General features: G+C 46.5%; 1 protein-coding gene across 4 annotated transcripts in view; it reads right to left on the reverse strand.

The window, feature by feature from the left end:
• Positions 1 to 18,049, reverse strand: part of FAT3 (FAT atypical cadherin 3) — a gene marked incomplete at its 5' end in the record, with an annotated part of 344,711 nt that overhangs the window by 228,083 nt on the left and 98,579 nt on the right. For all 4 annotated transcript variants that reach the window (XM_082011243.1, XM_082011241.1, XM_082011242.1 and 1 more), the window contains one exon: positions 5,801 to 6,115. In XM_082011243.1, the coding sequence (XP_081867369.1) occupies positions 5,801 to 6,115 (315 nt within the window). The remainder of the gene's footprint in view (positions 1 to 5,800; positions 6,116 to 18,049) is intronic.

An 18,049-nucleotide genomic window follows, 5' to 3' on the forward strand; every position in this document is an offset into this window, starting at 1 on the left:
CATCCATAAAAATCAGGCTGCATGGCAGGAGCATGTTTTAGTACGGCAGAGCAGAGGCGGCACTCGGCCCCAGCAGGACCCTGTGCTGACCGAAGGGCTCAGTGAGCGCAGAAGAAAGCAAAGCCCAGCTGGCTGAGAAGCGCAGCGCTCCTATCAATTAAATCCTGACACTCACTAACCCCATAATAGCTTATATAAATATTAATACTACTTCAGCATGAAAATATCCAGTCTCTTTCCAAATCTAGGCGCTGATGTGACAGTTCAGAGACGACTTCCAGAGGCAGAGCCGCTGCTCTGGAAAGACGTACTGGCCGACACACGCTATTTCTAAACCCACTTGCGGATCCTGCCTTAAATACTGCAGCAAACACTATCCTGGGAGTGCCAGGGGTCTGCCTCTGTTTAAACAGTGCCAGCAAGAGACTCAGCAAGGTGTAACTGAATTTTTCAGACACGCCAGCATAATTTTAGAGTAAATGCATTAACATCAATGTGCACAAAAGTGAAATTTGGTCTGTTGGCATGTTAGTTAAAATATCTCTTAAACTAATCTATGTAAGACAGGAGAGAAGCTTATTGGGTTTGTCCAATGTATGTGGAACACTAAACAAAATAATGTAATGGTTCGGATTAAAATTCATTGTTTTCTTCAGAGCAGAGCAAAGTAATAAATCAATGCACTGAATTACCCCTGTGCTGTGCTGTGAAATTAACACCCATATACATGAAATAAAAATAAGAATTTACAGCCTTAATCAATCAAATTTTTTTATTAACTCCATCATCTGTTTTATTTACCTTCTTCCACATGCCTCTCACCCCAAAATAACTCACTGCGGCAGCCGTGGCACTCCCATGGGCTCGGCTAGGAGCCGGCCAGCCCAGCTGCTCCGCCAGCAGCTCTGCCTTCCTCCTCCTCCTCCTCTTTGGTCCCCATCTCATACCACCTACCAAGGAGCAAAGCCCTCTGACCCTGTGCCCTCCCAAAGCAAGCCTGAGCCCTCTCCTGCACAAAACTCAGGCTACGAGGGAAACCCCTGGCTGCCCCACCCCGGGATTGGGCTGACCCGTGGCTGCTGGCGGTGCCGAGCGCGGGGAACGCCATCACCAACCGGGGCACAACATGGCTGGGGCACCAGCACGCAGGGGATGCTTTTCCCTGCGGTCATGTAACCTGGAGAGTCACGTCAGCTGTTCGAAAAACGTCACCCACCCTCCCCACAAAACTGTGCCTTGCAATACCTCTCGCCCACTATAGAGAAAAATCTGAATTCACTCTCCTGGACCTGCTGAAGTCAGGCAGCAGCCTCCACCAGTCTGAGGAACAAGGCTGCCTTGTTCTCCAGAGTGAGTGCTTTATGGCTTCCCACGTATCATGTGCTACGTCATTCACTCCGTGCTTGCACCTGTGAGCATCAGCTCACGAAACAGAAGTGCGGGCCGAGGTGCAAGCTGATGCTCGGCTGCGCTTTAGGTAAATAATCAAGGTGACAAAACAAAGACCTACATGGGAGGTGGCCCAGGCAGCCCTTTCACACCCGGCCAGCCACACGTGGGGGGGCTGCTCACGCCGCTGTCCCCCACCCCCGAGCACCCATGTGAAGCCCAAGCCCCCCGAGGAGAGCCCCTGCCGCCCAGGCGTCCTCGCGCTCCCGCAGCAGAGCCAGCGCCGGCGGGAGCCCCAGCTGCCCAGAGAGACTTCGGTGCCGAGCTCCTGCTCTCAGCAGCTTTTCAGCAGCTCTTGGCTCCTGTAGGATCAACTCTTCTTCTCTCCAAACCCCACAGGGCAAATTGCAGGTGATAATCCTGAAAGGTCTGAAGGCTGCCTTCGAACAGATCCAAATGCAGTTCGACGGTACCTAAAATAGCCACCCAGAGCTGTGCCAGTCTATAAAAAGTGACAGGTTGTCTACTAAAATGTTTCTTGTACACGCAGACATGGAATACAAGGAGTGTCGCTGCTTCCACTACCCAAATATTCAATTAAGATTGTAAGATTTGTCTGCAATGATGATCGCGTATCAGAATCAGGAACAAAACCGGGACTCCCTATGTCCCGGCCTGGTGTCTTGATCAGATGGCAACACACATGGTGGTACTTGTGCCTTCAAGAATCTGCACAACCTGCCCGAACTACAAAGCAGCTGAAAGCTAGCTCCAGAGGAAGGCAAACAGTCATGGCTGAGCTCCAACGACCACTGAGAAGGAGCACGAGACCGTGCAAAGGCGGAGAGGGACATGCCACGAGCAGGGCACAGCAACGCTCAGGGCATTCCTCTTCGTGCTGGCAAGGACCATCTAAGAAAACAGGATTGCCCACCTCGCCCAGGCTGTGCCGTGCCCATCAGCACTGTAGATAACCGCACCCCGTCACTACAAGAAGGACATTGAGGTGCTGGAGCGTGTCCAGAGAAGGGCAACAAAGCTGTTGAGGGGTCTGGAGCACAAGTCTTAAAAGGAGCGGCTGAGGGAACCAGGATTGTTTAGTCTGGAGGAGGCTGAGGGGAGACCTCATCACCCTCTACAACTACGTGAAAGGAGGCTGTGGTGAGGTGGGTGTTGGTCTCTTCTCCCAAGTAACTAGCAACAGAACGAGAGGAAATGGCCTCAAGTTGCACCAAGGGAGGTTTAGATTGGATATTAGGAAAAATTTCTTTACAGAGAGGGTGGTCAAGCATTGGAACAGGCTGCCCAGGGAGGTGGTGGAGTCACCATCACTGGAGGTGTTCAAAAAAACGTGTAGATGTGGCACTTCAGGACATGGTTTAGTGGGCCTGGTGGTGTCGGGCTGATGGTTGGACTTGATGATCTTGAAGGTCTTTTCCAACCTTAATGATTCTGTGATTCTGTGATCAGCTGTAGTCAGGGCAGAAACGTCTGAAAAACCACCAAGCACACGCCGTAAGCTATGACATGCCCTGTGCACTCTTGGCACTCTCTAACAAACCCAACTTAATCAGTACAACACACCAACTCCTAAAAATAAGAAAGATGGCACAGGAGGCCAAGGCTAGTAATGCCTTGTTCTCCAGCAATAGCAGGAGATTTCTTGCTGCAGTACAGCCAATTAATCCAAGGAAGCAATCTGTGAACCATGATCCCTGCTTCTTTGCAGGGAGGAAGCCAAACTCCTCTCTCCCAACTGTCTTCCTGAGCTTCTGGGTAATCTGCTCTTAGGGGATACTCATTTCTGACAGCAAATCCAGCGAGAGGTTTAACCCCGAGCACTTTAGCCAAGCCCAGTCAGTCGGGTGTCAGAGTAACTTCTTAGCACCCCAAGAGCATCCGTACACCCCAGCCAACTCCCCTTCTCTAGTCGAGGCCAACTGCGGCCGCTTCCCACGAAAGGATGTAAAAAATGTAGGATGCTGCTTTCGTGTTGCTTCTCAGCACCTGATTACTCACAGGACAGAGATGTCAGTTTGCTGGCACTGTTCAAACTTCCAAAGTGACACAGAAAATAAAAGATCCCCTTTCTCACAGATGACTGCTCTCCCCTGACAGCAGGAGCGCGCTCGCTCAACCCACGTACGCGGCAATCGCTGCGTATTTGCGTTCACATTAAACCTTTTCATCTTGATTATACAGCACGCTGTCGCGTTTCGGGCTGCTGTGCAGAGTGCTGCGTGAGTCATTGCTCTGCTGAATCCCCGCGAGCACGCGGGGCCGGCGCGGTACGGACTTCTTCTGGGTGTGCAGAAGTCGCCGGTATGAAACAACCAGCATGTAAATCGCTGTCTTAAGAGAAACCCGTGTACTGCCGGGAGATGGCTGAAAGGAGCCTGGCCAGAGACCCCCAGGGCCACTGTCTAGGAAAATCCATTATGCTTTTATTCCTCAACATCAGCATCCCATCAGGAGAAAGCCTCCCAACGTCGAGGCTGGGCAGGCAGCGCTCGCCACATGTTGGTACTTCCGAAGGGAGGATGAAATCGTTGTTTTCAAAACGATGCTTTCTGGGACAAGCACCTCCGTGCACACATACTCTGTCAGCCCCACCGTTTTCAAAGGCAAAAACAATCTAAAAGAGGCCGCCTCGCCCGGCTCTCCTCGCTCTGCATCTGGCACCGAGGTGGACAGAATGGGATGGTTTATCCCCTCCGCACCCGGCCAGGCGCCAGCCAGGACGCTCACGGAACACGCTGGGGCCCTGCGGGGCTGCCCAAGCAGCAGCGTTACTCATCCCGAAGCCTTTAAGTTCTCGGGCAGCAGTTTCCGCAGCGCAAAATGAAGATGAGCTATCTTCAGCGTTAAGCGTGAGAACGAAGGTCTCCTGGTCCAGGAAAAGTACCCCTGCCGCTGCGCCAGCGGGACAAAGAGCCACCCCGCCGGCTGCGCTGCCGGGCGCGGGCGCCGCAGGGCTGCGGCGTGCCCGGCCCCGTCCTCGTCACGGCCGCGGCCAAGCGGAGCTGCGCCGAGCGGGCTGCGCTGCGGGAGGAGCCGACGGGACGGAAGCACGAGCATTAAACACTGCGGGGCCCTCACCGCTACTGTGCCCAGATGGGATTTATGGGGTGGGGAGGGGGAGAAGGCATGCAGATGGAAGAACCATCTTCGGCCATTTCAAGTGTTAAAAATAAGTGAGAGATGTGCCTTAGGGCTCAGCAGATTGAACACAGTGATTATACATGCTCCACGATTCTTCACCTGGGCTTATGCCTAAAAAGATCCTAACCCCTTCTTATGCCACGCATTGCCATAGGATTGCCCAGCCAAATGTTGAAAAACTATTCAGTGAACATAATTTTCCTACACCAAGTTAAAAATGTTCCCTCTCAGGTCTATTCCTTCTGGTTTTCTAGCTGTTTAGAAGTTTGCAGAAGATATTAAGTAAACTTAAAAAAACCCACAATAATCAAAGCCCCAGAACAAAACCAGGAGCATTACAACCAGCATATGTGAATTCTCTGGGCTAGTTTGATAAATATCAGATTTACCCCCTGACTCTCTAGCTCCAGATGACACTGCAGGGTCCCCACCAGCCAGAGGAGCAAGGGATGGCCAGGTACATGCTGGAGTGAGGACCACCTGTGGCCAAGCACAGGTAGGCATCCAGCAAAGCATCCACGACCTCAGGCTAGGTCTCCTGGGGTGATTTCTTCATCAACCAGGCACCCGGGGCACCTGGTTCAGCAAAGACCCAGTCTGATGGGCGCAATGCTCCGCTGCCAGCCAACAACAGCACTTTAACTTAGAACAACCACCGAATCTGCAGCACTGCACCCACAGGCTACATCCCCAGCCCTTACGAATCAATGCAAATACATAGATTTATTTTTTGTAAAGGCCACAGGGACTTTTACGTCATCTAAACCGTCTTTTCGTATAAAACAAGCTGTAGAATTACATCCAGCTACTGTAACACAGAGCCTAATTACATGTGCTGGACAACCATCACACCACTGACTCCAGTGGTGCTACGCCAGCTCGCAAAGGACGAAACACCGCTCTGTGAACTGCAACAGCTTGAATCTGCTTCCCAGCATTGCTCTGCAGACTCAGTGTAGCGAAGTCTCATCCCTGTAGGCACGGGGAAGAGGCAACAGCCAGAAGCTATTCGGTGACCTACAGAAGAGCATGCGCCGCAGCAGCACATCTGCAGCACATCTGCCAGCGTGCTCATGAACGGATGCAAAAGAAGAAGCTTCAGACACACACAAGATGTTTTAGGCACATAACTAACCAGAAAACAGAGGTTTGGAAAGCAATGCAACGCCAGTGGATCCTGAAGGGAAACAAGCTGCTAAATATTTAAATTGCATTTTCCCACCGTCCGAAGGCAGCAGGATTTTGTTACCTGTTTTGGGATTGATTACAAAGAAGTTCTGGGGATTTCCACTTGTAATCCGGTAAGTCAGTTTTTCATTAGTGCTGGAGTCAGGGTCCTGGGCTTGGATCTGAATGACAGATACATCCTTCGGGGAGTTTTCCATGACGGCTGGGTAATAGATAGGTTCAGAGGTGAGAGGGGCATTGTCATTCACATCCTCCACTTCAATGTAGACTTCAATGGTAGCGTAGAGTGGGACCACACCATGGTCAGTCGCATACACTGTCAACCAGTAGGATTTGGTCGTCTCCCGGTCAAGAATATCTGCTGTGTAGATAACTCCTGCAGAAAAACAGCAAGCAGAAGATCTCAGGAATAGGATCAATGAAACGTCACATCTATTTTGATTTGGTTGTAGTACAAAAACGTGTTCAGCATAGAACAAATGCTCCACTCTTAGCAAAATTAAAGTTGGGCATAAAATGAAAACCAAAACTTGAACTTGCGCAGTGTTTCGTGAACCCATCATTTTCTGCTGGTGATGCAAACTTGTACAAACCTTGGTAGAAAAGGATATCACCACTGACAATGAATTGCACAAGAGAAAGTGGCTTCTCTTTTCAAGCTCCTGCTAGTGCCCTTGCTAAAGAGGAAAACCTAGGTGGCAGTTTAAAATAAAACCATTCAAGTTCAGAAAACAGACAGTAAATTTAATAATGAGGTCACTCATTGCACAACGTCAAAATCCTGGATAACAAGCAATCAAAAGCCCACATAGTAGAAGCTCCTGGACAACCAGTATAGCCTCTTTTATTGCAGCAGACAGAAGGCTTTGGCCACTTTACCTACTGGTGTAAGAAAACATCAGCTGGTTTCCTACTCGGTCCTAAGAAATCACGAGAGGAAGTGTGTCTGTGTATAACAGTGAGAGAGGTATGGCACCCGCCACTCCACCCAGGTATCATCCCCCATGCCCACACGGTTCCTGCCATCCCACCTCATTTCTGCCTAAAGTGATTTAGAAATCCACCCTCCTCCTGACATGAACATCAAAACCGTGACGACTTTTGTAAAAACAGATATAAGGCACTTAAACCAGAAACACTTCCGAGCATTGTAACTTCTGCTTGTATTTGCATAGTCCAAACCTTCACTGACTTAAGCACTTGCCCCGAATGCACAGAGGATCAAATATGTGGGTATCACACACAGCATCAACATAAGCAACACCAGCATCAACATAACCAAATGCACTTCCCACCACTTCTGTGACACCTACACTAAGAAAATTTTCCTCTCCTAATACAACATTATTAAATCTTGGGTGACACATTAATACAGTGGATCTCAAGCTTGAGAAATACTAAAAAGGAGAGTTTGCAGTTCATATCATTAGAGATGGAACTCGTGGAGAAGTTCTAGGAACATAAGAAACCTGAATTTAGTCTCAAATGTGCGTGTTCCTACGTAGAACAACATGAGTTAATCATTGTTCCTCGATGATTTGGAGGTGCTCTAAGATCTGCACTAATAAGAGATGTGCATGTCTTTTTGGCTTTTGGGGTTTTTTTAGTATCAGACTGCACTGAAAGTTTTTATGACAGTCTCAAGTCTTAGACAAGCTTTAAAGACACTGGAAGAGGCAGAGAGATGTTTCGGGCAGACTTTGGGCACTGCTAAGGAAGGTGCGGGCTCTGTGCTCAGCCCCTCTGCAGAGCACAGGCTGCCAAGAAGGGATCCTCCTCGCCAGTCCTACCAGGGATCCTTCTTAATGGGGTATGTGAAGTTCAGATGTAATTTATCTGCGTTATTCCTCAGCCTCAGTCTTACAAGTTATGCATTAAATCTGGCTTTTTAGATTATACCAGTGATTAATCCCTTTACAATACAGGATTCAGACAAGACCTTTGGTTTAAAAGTTAACTGCGGAGCCTATTCCATTACCTGAAGAGCAGCCACGAAAATGATGGCCCTGTGCTCCTGAGACATCAGCAGAAGGGATGGATTTAATGGCTTGCTAGAGCTTCTGGTGTCTAACAACACGAGCAGCCTCGGTGCAAACCTCCCCAGACATTTCACAGCAGAACACATTCTATACTGAAGTTTACTGGCAAACTTACTAAACTGCTTTTATGAGGGGTAACAGCAAGAGGTGAATGACGTAACCTCTGCCCTAAGGGACCACCACCCCGGCATACATCAGAGAAGGCCACCGAGCGAGAAGGGATGCTGCCTGTCCCAGGGAGCCAGGCTCTGGCTCCCAACAGCCCCCACCCAACTCCGCTCGGGGCACGAGGCAGCACAGAACCCACCGCACCGCTACAGAGATGCCTGATGTACTTGCACTTATAATAGGACACTTTTTTTTCAATTTTCTAAATATTTTTTCAAGTTTGTTTTTTTTTTCATTATGTTTTTTAATGCTCCTTCGAACTGACAAGTATTTTCTTACGATTTGATCAACCGTACAGAGAAGAAGGAGAAAGGAGCAGTCCCAATTCCAGCCATGTACGGGCTTAGGTCTTTTTCTAGCAACATCAGATCCATGTCCTTCTTGCTCAGATATATTACTCACCCAACAAAGGTGAGCAACGCAGCACTGGAGGACAAAGGCAGAGTGTATTCTAAATATTCTCGTCGGCAGCAGCCTGTAATGATTTTCTACAGAAACATGGGTGAAATATGTAGTGGACTGTGATGAAAATGCCTAGAAGTCCAGAAGAGATATTACATCGCAGGGATGAGCAAGAGCTGATAATAAATGACACCCCATGGAAATAAATAAATAAAATTAAATCCACGTGGGCAAGGATGAGGCAAAAAGTGATGAACATTAGTGCTCCTAGAGATATTGACTTACTCATAAAACCAGAAAAATTATTTTAGATCTTTAAACAAAATTTGAAATAAGTAGGGTTTTCCCCCAGTGAGAGCACAGAAGGTTTTAGCAGATTAACTTCTGTTTATGAAACTGAATTTTACCAATACTGAGCTGATAATAAAACTATCTTCTGAGTCATTCCTTCATTTTATGACTCCTGGCAACAGTTACTTTACATTTCTGTATTTCAGAAGGAAAGGATCATTGAACAAGTGTTAGCAACTGCCAATGGGTCTGCTACACTGGTTCTTCTTTTTACTTTTGATTAAAGGTCCCAGATATAAATTAGTTCCTTTTGCTCAATATGTCTTGTCATTTCACCTGTCACCACAGCTTGATAAATAAGAAGAAAGTCTTTGTTAGCTTTCAGGTTTTCCACATGGAAACCCTTCTGTCGCCCCAGGAACACCTTCTACCACGTTCTCGAATGTCCTGCACAAAGTGTCTCCTTGCTGTCTACCCAAATATGGGTCTAAAGTTAGTACCCACAAGGATACACATGCTGAGTGAATATTTAACCAATCTCTCCACACAGGTATGGGTGACACCTTCCAGATGGATGTCAAACTTCATCTTCATATGAGATGTTAACTCTGAAGACTAATGATGACAGTTGATTATCATCACTGCTGCTTCATCACGATGGCATGGAAGCAAAAAGGCTAATAGAGCTGGCATCAGGAACCACAAAATACTCCCTGGACAGCCCATAGGTAGGCTCTCACTCACTTCAGCCGAGTGAAAGTACAGGAAAGGCTGAGAATATCCCTGGATAAGACCACAACAAATTCAGAAAAGACTTCACTTACTTCAAAGCTCATAGATATTAACAGGTAATAAAGAAAGACAGAACTTTGTTTTCAGGGCCAGGAGAGCAGAGGGGAGCAGAAGCCTTTGGGAGCAGCTCTAAGGCTTTTCTTGGACAGCTTTTGTGGTGCACTTTTCCCAGCTGCCTGCTAATTAGGAGAGAAACATGAACAAGGTAATTATGCCTAAGCTAAACAAATCAAGAAGTAAGAAGAAACACTAGCAGCGATCCTGAAAATTTCAAAGTGATTAAAAACCAAAAAGTTCCAAGATTTTGCAGACGCATTTTTGAATGAGACAGCAAAAGCAGATGTTCCTGCCCACCGGGATGCTATACCACGGAGGCACTACTGCATTTCCACACAAGGCACCTGAAATCCAGCCGGCAGTCCCTAAGCCAGCTCTTTATGTCGCCCTTGGCCAGATTTTCAGTATCCCTGAAGCCAGCACATCCTCGGGCCCGAGGCAGCCTCAGAAATATAGCCAGCCACCAATCCGAAAAGCGGTGCCACCGATATGCTTGCCCCTGCATTCCTCCAAGTACATTTGCCCCGTGTGATTCGCCAAGTGCCACGTGCATTCCGAACACTCTAAGTGAAAAATAACAACAGAGCGCATTAACCTCTGATTAAAATCCTGGGCACATTTCTATGTAAATTAAGCGCAGCCCTTGGGCTTAGCAATGTGCCAGCAATGCAAAGGTTGTGTGCTTGTTTCTCTTAAAGGCTTGTTTTCCCTTTTTCCCTGGGAAAATAACGGGATAATGTTTTCTGTATGGCTCCTGCAAGTGGCACACAGTGAGATGCTGCATTATGATGGGTGAAGGCAAAAAAAAATGGGAGCGAGAAGCTAGCGGCTATTAAAGTGGGCAAAGAACCAGCAAACTGGATTTCCTCCCTGCCTCTCCCACTGATTTGCTGCACATCTTTCAGGACCACTTCCAATGACATGGTCCACTCAAAAATCATCTGGAAGTTATGTATTTACTACAGTCACGAGAAACCTGAGAGGCTCTTAAAACAAAAAGGGATTAGAGAAAAGCAGTATGTCTTTTCTCACCTCTTTTTTGCCCCTGTTTGTTTACCTTACACGTTTGACAGTACTTTGTGCAAAGGCTGCGTGATGAACGAGCATGCCACAGCTCCGCAACAGAGTGTTTACTGGTGCTGTCAGCCTGGGTGTTTACATAGGTGCCCATCGCCATGGATATCTGCTTTGCACATACGTTCCTCCTAAAAGTCAGATCATCCTTCATGAATACTCTCAATAGCGCAAACATTGAAAGGAGTTCAATTCTGGTTAGTTTTTTTCAAGGCAAGATTAAAAGACAATTTGGTGGTCTGTAAGAAGCCGGGCAAGGAAAAGACAAAGGAGAGTGACGAGGCTCTTTAATCCAGCTGAGAAAAACCAATCACAGAATCACGGAATCACTAAGGTTGGAAACGACCTTCAAGATCATCAAGTCCAACCATTAATCCAGCGCCACCATGTTCCCTAAACCATGTCTTGAAGCCCCACATCCACTCGTTTTTTGAACACTTCCAGAGATGGTGACTCCACCACCTCCCTGGGCAGCCTGTTCCAATGCCTGACCACCCTCTCGGTGAAGAAATTTTTCCTAATATCCAATCTAAACCTCCCCTGGCGCAACTTGAGGCCATTTCCTCTCGTCCTATCGCTAGTTACTTGGGAGAAGAGACCAACACCCTCGTTGCCACAACCCCCTTTCAGGTAGTTGTAGAGAGCGATAAGGTCTCCCCTCAGCCTCCTTTTCTCCAGACTAAACAACCCCAGTTCCCTCAGCCGCTCCTCATAAGACATGTGCTCCAGACCCCTCAAGGTCTGATGGCTGGAGTCAACGGCAGAAAAAGGAGAGTGCAAATACTCAGTGCGGAGGATATCTGGCAGGCGCAACTGCTTGCCAGGGACGGGCCAGAATCTCCCATCTTTTGGCATCTTGGTACTGGGACGAGACAATATAACCTACTCTCCTACCTAAGTTATTGGCCTAGATGCAAAAAATAATGTAGCATGTGAGTTTGCTGAGTGACTCAGTAGCCTGTGTTCTAAAAGTTGCTGGTGTAAGTAGTCATACTCGCAGTTTCAGCAAACGATGAACAAGATGCGGGGAGGCTCCTGCGCAGACAGAAAGAGGACTGACTTGGAAGTATCTGCTACTCTTCCAAAAAACTTCTATGACAGGTAAGTGTTATAGAAAATCCCTTAGTTATCTCTTTTTCAAAATACCGCAGTGGTTTTGCAGGGGACATCCTGCTTAATACCATCAGCTCTTCCCAGAGGCTCTTCTCAGAACGAGTGAGATGAGTTCACATCAGTGACAAGATGTTGCTTGTTCTTCTCATCCCTTTCAGGAATATGAGGCAATTGCACAGATCTGCATCTCATACTGGGAAATTAGGGAAGGCCAGATAAGGTGAACAGCCCACCCATTCCCAGAGCCTGAGCCAGGAGTGGCCACAGAGGAGGGCAGGGGTGGGAGGCAGCGAAGGCAGAGCCCGTCCTCAGCACAAGCTGCAGCGCGGGACGGAGGTGACACCACGGCAGCACCCCAAGACGTTCCCAGCTGCCAGAGTGCGGCATGCCCCCTCCCACCCAAAGTCAGCTCCTCGCTACTGCAAATGCAAGGTTCGGTGGCTTAAGTAGGTATAAAAATATATAATCATTAAGATGACGGAAGGACTAAGAGCGACGGATGCACCTTCCTGACTCCAGCCCCTGGAGCACCGGCAAGCTCACCCTCACAGTGTGCAAGGGCCATGTCAGCTTCTGACACACACGGTGCTACAAAAGCGCATTTCCAGAGCCCCGAATCTGCCTCTCCCTCCTCAGCTTCAAAAAAAGGGGCTCAGTGCAAAACAGCTACAAAGCAGAAGCTGGTTTGTCCCCAGGAATGAGGCAGAGTCGAGAATGCCTACTGACAGCGAAGTACTCAGGGCTCTGTTTCATCCCTCAAATTCAAGGGAAGAAAAGAAAAAAAATCAGTGATTCAGAAATGCTACTAATTATTCACGACCCTCATCGCAGACTCGGTGAGTCTCGTGGCAGCAAACGCAACACCTTGCTTGTCACCGAACCGCCAGCCAAAGGCCCCCGCCTGCACTGCCTCGCTGGGGAAAAATAATAAATAAACTCAGCTTGAGACGAAAACAGTTGAATAGTGGCTTTTTTTTTCAAAACTTGGTCTCAGACACAGAGGGGAAGAGAGAGTCTACGGACACCTCATCTGTCCTCCCTGAGACGAAGGCTTCGCACCCGCCTACCCCCGCTCCTGCCCGAGCTCCGGCCAGATCCTGCCCCCACGCGTGGTTGCACAGGGAGGAGACGGAAAGGTTTGTCGGTGTAAATGCAAACGTCAGAGCAAATCCGGATTCCTTGCATTGAACAAAGTCGTGATTTTTGAAGGACACTTAGCGGAGAGCTATCGTAGGCAGGAAAGGTTTAAAAATACTGCAAGCCCATTATTCATCAGACCAATGAACGTAAAATCAACCAAAATGGCATGATCTGTAGACAGGAATTTCACACCCAATTAAGGAAGAAAATTTATGATTTCAAAAAAGCTAACATTATGCCTAACCCATATATTTTTTTATTTAGGTCCTTCACATAGAATGGCTCTGGTGTCTATAAAGGCAGAGCGTGTACCTCTTTCAGCAGATATTTATTTAGTTACTTCCATTAAGGTTAAACTGTAAATATAACCCAGAGGATTAAACAGCTTCGGTGCAACGAAGACGTGAATCTGAGCACCGATGCCAGACGGATTCAGCGCACTGGGGCCACGGATGCCAGTGGGAATCAGAATAAACCATACATTATACCCATCCTTTTTTAAGGCCTCTGGAGCCATGAATCACCTGTGCCAGTTCCGAATACGGACGTCGGTGTCACATCAGCCACGAACTCAACCGGAGCACGAAGGAGACCTATCGCTCATCCCCCCCACCGCTCGCAGCCGGCAGCTTTGAAAATCAGGCTCCTTACTCTGGTGATTAAATGCTATTTCAGTGCCTTCATTTAAGACCCCCCATTGTGCAAAGTGTGGCCTCCCATTTTTATTTTATTGCACAAATTTTGTAGGCTTTAATACATATTAAAACGCAAACCCAGCTCCTATTGAAGCGAATGGAAATATCCCCATTGACTTAAATGGAGATTAGATCATGCCCAGGAATGAGTCCAAAAGCAATATTAACTTTTTGAGGCTATACCTACCTAGAACTTCCTAATATTCTTTTTTCTAGTTCAAACATAAAACATATATAATAAACCATGTTTGTCAAACAATGCAAGGCAGGTAACATTTCTGCCTAGGGCTTAACTTTTAATTTTCAATTTTTTACTGGTGTTTTGAATGTGCAAATTTACTGTTACCTCAAAATGCAGTTTCTGCAGCGTATGTCTGAGTTCCCAGAGCAGTAAAAGAGAATTACAAAGCCAATCCTCAGCAATGCTATTTCCACCAACGGTGGATTAGTCTGCAAATATACCTTTTACCGTGTCATTACACACGATTTCATGAATATCACAACCAGCCAGGATCGTGACAAGGACATTCACCATGTTAACAAATGTAATACACCTGCATGTAATAGGTAAGTAGGTAGATAATATACAGATTTACCGCTCTTGCTGACGGAACATGCCACCGTGTGTTTCAAGGGCAATTTCAAATGTGGACTTTTACCAAAGGAGGGACACCACCGCTGTTGTGTGCACAGCGCTGGGTGTCCAGCAAGGCTGTAAACCGCTCCTGCTCATGGAAGAAGCCACCACTACGCAATGGTTTAGACCAAGCAAGGCCAGTTGGTCTGAAATCTAGATCAGGTACGTATGGCAACTTATCTGACCTCTGAGGTCTTGGGCCAGCCAACAGCCCAGCCAAAGTCAGGGATGCTCATTAGACGGCCTTTGAAGGTCCCTTCGAAGCCAAAGATTCTACGATTCTATGATTTGACTTGATGCACAGTGTCATTGCAGAGCAGGTCTGGCAGGGGATCATTAAATCGGGCGTAGTCCCCTCAGCACAGCTTGTATGGGCATGACCTTGACACCAGGCTGGGGTTGGTGTCTTGCCTGAGTACAGACCCTGGCCAGCCCTGCCTCAGGCTGCAAAACACAGACATAACTTCATTTACTATGGGTAGAGGGGAAGTTCAACTAACTAAAGGCAATAATCAAGCTTAGGTCTGGCCAGTGCCCCCTGAAATAAAAATAGTAAGAATAAATATATATGTATTTGTACATATTTTTTATATTCATATATTCATATATAAAAATGTATTTATATACATGTATGAATATTTGTATATATTATACTCATATATACATGAATACCAACAAACGTGTGTGTGCATATGCACAAGTCATATATATATTCATATATATATTCATATATATATACGAGTGATGTGATTCGAATGGTAAATGCTGCATGACAATTTAGCAGTGCCAGCCACCATAGGGACTGGGTTTTCTCAGGGCTCTGATGCCAGCTCCCCAGCTCTCCCAAGGCCAACGCTGAGGCTACGGGACTGCTGCCACGAGGGCAGACTTCCCAGTAAAGCGGCATCTTAACAGCACTGAAATAGAGGCACATCTCAGATCAGGTGCTCGACCTTTCGGGATACTTAGGTTTTGCGGTGAGATTCTTCCTTCCTTACTTTCAAACGACTTAAAACCAATGCTACTGATTTCCTTTGCTTGCTTTTGGGGGAGGAGAGAGGGGAAGGCTTATAACCGCTCATCGAAATGAGCTATCACTTAAATACGGTATCTCCAAGGTCACTTACACATCAATTTCAGAGCAATTTTCCAAACATACCATCAAGACTGAAGCAGAGGCTTAGTCAAATAAATTCTCTATCTTCTTCCATTTATGAATTAAATGAAATGAGATGTGCCAACATTTTCACCTGACTAGGCTTTATTAAGGTTTCTGTATCTTCCATCACATCCCTCTATTTAAAGAAATACCCATATTCAGCTTGCTTTAATATTTTTTGCTTGGGCAAAAAAAAATAATAATCTTACATGGATAAACAACAAATACACAACAGACAACTCTGGAAGAACCAAATTTCCTTCAAAGCAAAAATACTATAAAGAAACCCTCTCATTTATGAATAATCTCTGTCAAAGCTTTACACACTCCATCACTGCCGAACAATGCAATAAAACCCTGCAGTAAAACCAGGCTAGAGGAGCCGTGAAGCCCCTGTGATGACTAAACCGCTGCCACATAACGTTTCCTACTCACTACAAGCGCTTGAGAGCGACGGGACAAACCGTGACGCTGCTCTGACAAATGGGATGTGCTGCGAGCCCGCGTGGCTTGAGCTGTATCGTCCAACTCTTATGAACGTGGGCTGCTGGCATCAGGTAGATTTAGAATAGATATATGGAAGAAATTGTTCCCACTGAGGGTGGTGAAACCCTGGCCCAGGTTGCCCAGGGAGGTGGTAGATGCCCCATCCCTGGAACCATTCCAGGTCAGGTTGGACGGGGCTCTGAGCAACCTGATCTAGTTGAAGATGTCCCTGCTCATGGCAGGGGGTTGGACTAGATGGACTTTAAAGGTCCCTTCCAACCCAAACTACTCTATGATTCTATGATTCTCTGATTTTATCCTTTTACTCAGGTAGATCCTTCCTTTTCCATCTCAGAGGCAGAGCAAAATACAATGCCTGTTCATGGGATCAACTTTTTACTATCCACTGGACATGCGCAGGCTCAGCTTTTCAGCCAAAGTGGAAAGAAAACAAAAACCAAAAAACAAATGAAAAGTGCAATTTTGCCACTGCGGCAGCTGCCACAAAATTCAGACACCTCAAGCTTTTATAAATGCTGCCAGGAAGATCCAATATGGGAATATGTGCTTAATGTAACTCAGAAGAACAGCAGTTGATGGTATAATTTCACTCTATTGACTATGCATTTGTTTTATTTTTTCTTCTTTAAAGCACTTGTGACTACTGGGTTTCCAGCCACATATGAATTACAAACCGTGAATTCTCTTCAGTATTATAACCCCTCTGTATCTGTTTGTCCCTACGGCAAATGACGAGTTCTGCCTTGTTTTTTGAGCAGCATCGGGATTACAAAACTCTTGCGTGTCCTGTGCCCACCTCCACAGCCTTCCTAGCCAAACCGAACGTGGGGACGGTACCCGCAGAAATCCTCATGTCGTCAGCACCAACGATGAAAGCTGTTAAACCTCGATAATAACCTGTTTGTATGGAGGCACTTTTTCACAAAGGGCCTGGCTAATGTCCAGAGTAACCCAGATTTTCTATACGTCCCCTTTAGTAGATTAATAAAGAGATCAAAGTCCAACCCATGTGTCCTCTGCCTGCGGGACTGGGAAGCTATTTTAAAAAGAAGGGTTTGCTCCTGGTTATTTTAGAAATGAGATCAGAAATGGAACAAAGCTGAAGCAGGAAGAAGACATGGAGAAAAAAGGCAAAGGATGCTCAAAAGGCTGTTGATGAAAGTCCTGGTAAGGGACTTCTGTGCAGGGTCCTCTTCCTTGACGTGGGGCTCTGTGTCTTTTGTACTGCCTACAGTACAGTGTCAGAGATTGTTCTGGGAACCCTCCTGCAAAATCTGTGCCGATCTGCTTCAGCTGTTGAACTGCCCTGGAGAGCGGGTGATCCCTCGCACCGAGGAAGGCAACGCTGACCTTACCTAGGCTCAAGTACAACATAAAGGGGCACTGGTTCTTCTGATGGATCTCAGCACGGAGGAGTGTCAGCCTGGGATGGATGGCCAGAGCAGACAAGGGACTACTGTGAATATTCCACCTAGTAAATGTCTTTCACCTTTTAGTTATATACATTTTACTAGAAATAGAGTATTATTATATATATTATATTGGAAATAGTATTTTTTCCCCCCTCTTTGTTGCTGTTTCTCTCAGCCCACAGCAAATGGGAAACCCTATGAAAAGAGTAACAACATTAACCCTGAAATCTGCCTTTATTTTTCTCTCTATCCAAAAAGAAACCCAGACGAGTAGTCAAAAAGCAAAGAAAAAGTACCCCTGAAAGGGTTTAATAGCCACGCTGCACTTGAACATGAACACTGCAGGGAAGAGGGGAGCATGATGCACAGAGCAAGCAGCGGAGCACCATTTAACCCCCCTGCACAGCACAGCCGCGTTTCCTCTGCTTGGAGGTACCGTGCATGACTCTGGAGTCTACTTTACAAAGCATGTTAAAAAAATGGAGATGATTTAAAAAAAAAAAAGAGCTCCACAAACAGCATGATGAGCAGACACAATGATTTACAGTAAGAGAGTTTAAGATTTCAATCTGCTAAGCTTATTAAAAAGAAGATGGAGAGGCAACTTGATTAGAAAATTCATGTAAAGTTCATGGGGAAATATTATTGGGAAGTAAAGGGCTCTTTAATCTAACAAAATAAGATGGAGCAACATCTAATGATTGGAAACTGAAGCCAGGAAAAATAAAATTAGCAATCAGCTTGATACCCTTCTTTATTATTTATTTTTCTAAAGCGGGTGATTAATTCTCAGAATAATTTCTTCCTATCTCTAGACATCTGCA

Source organism: Phaethon aethereus (genome assembly GCF_964289735.1).
Source record: "Phaethon aethereus genome assembly, chromosome: 1".
Classification (NCBI taxonomy): Eukaryota; Metazoa; Chordata; class Aves; order Phaethontiformes; family Phaethontidae; genus Phaethon; species Phaethon aethereus.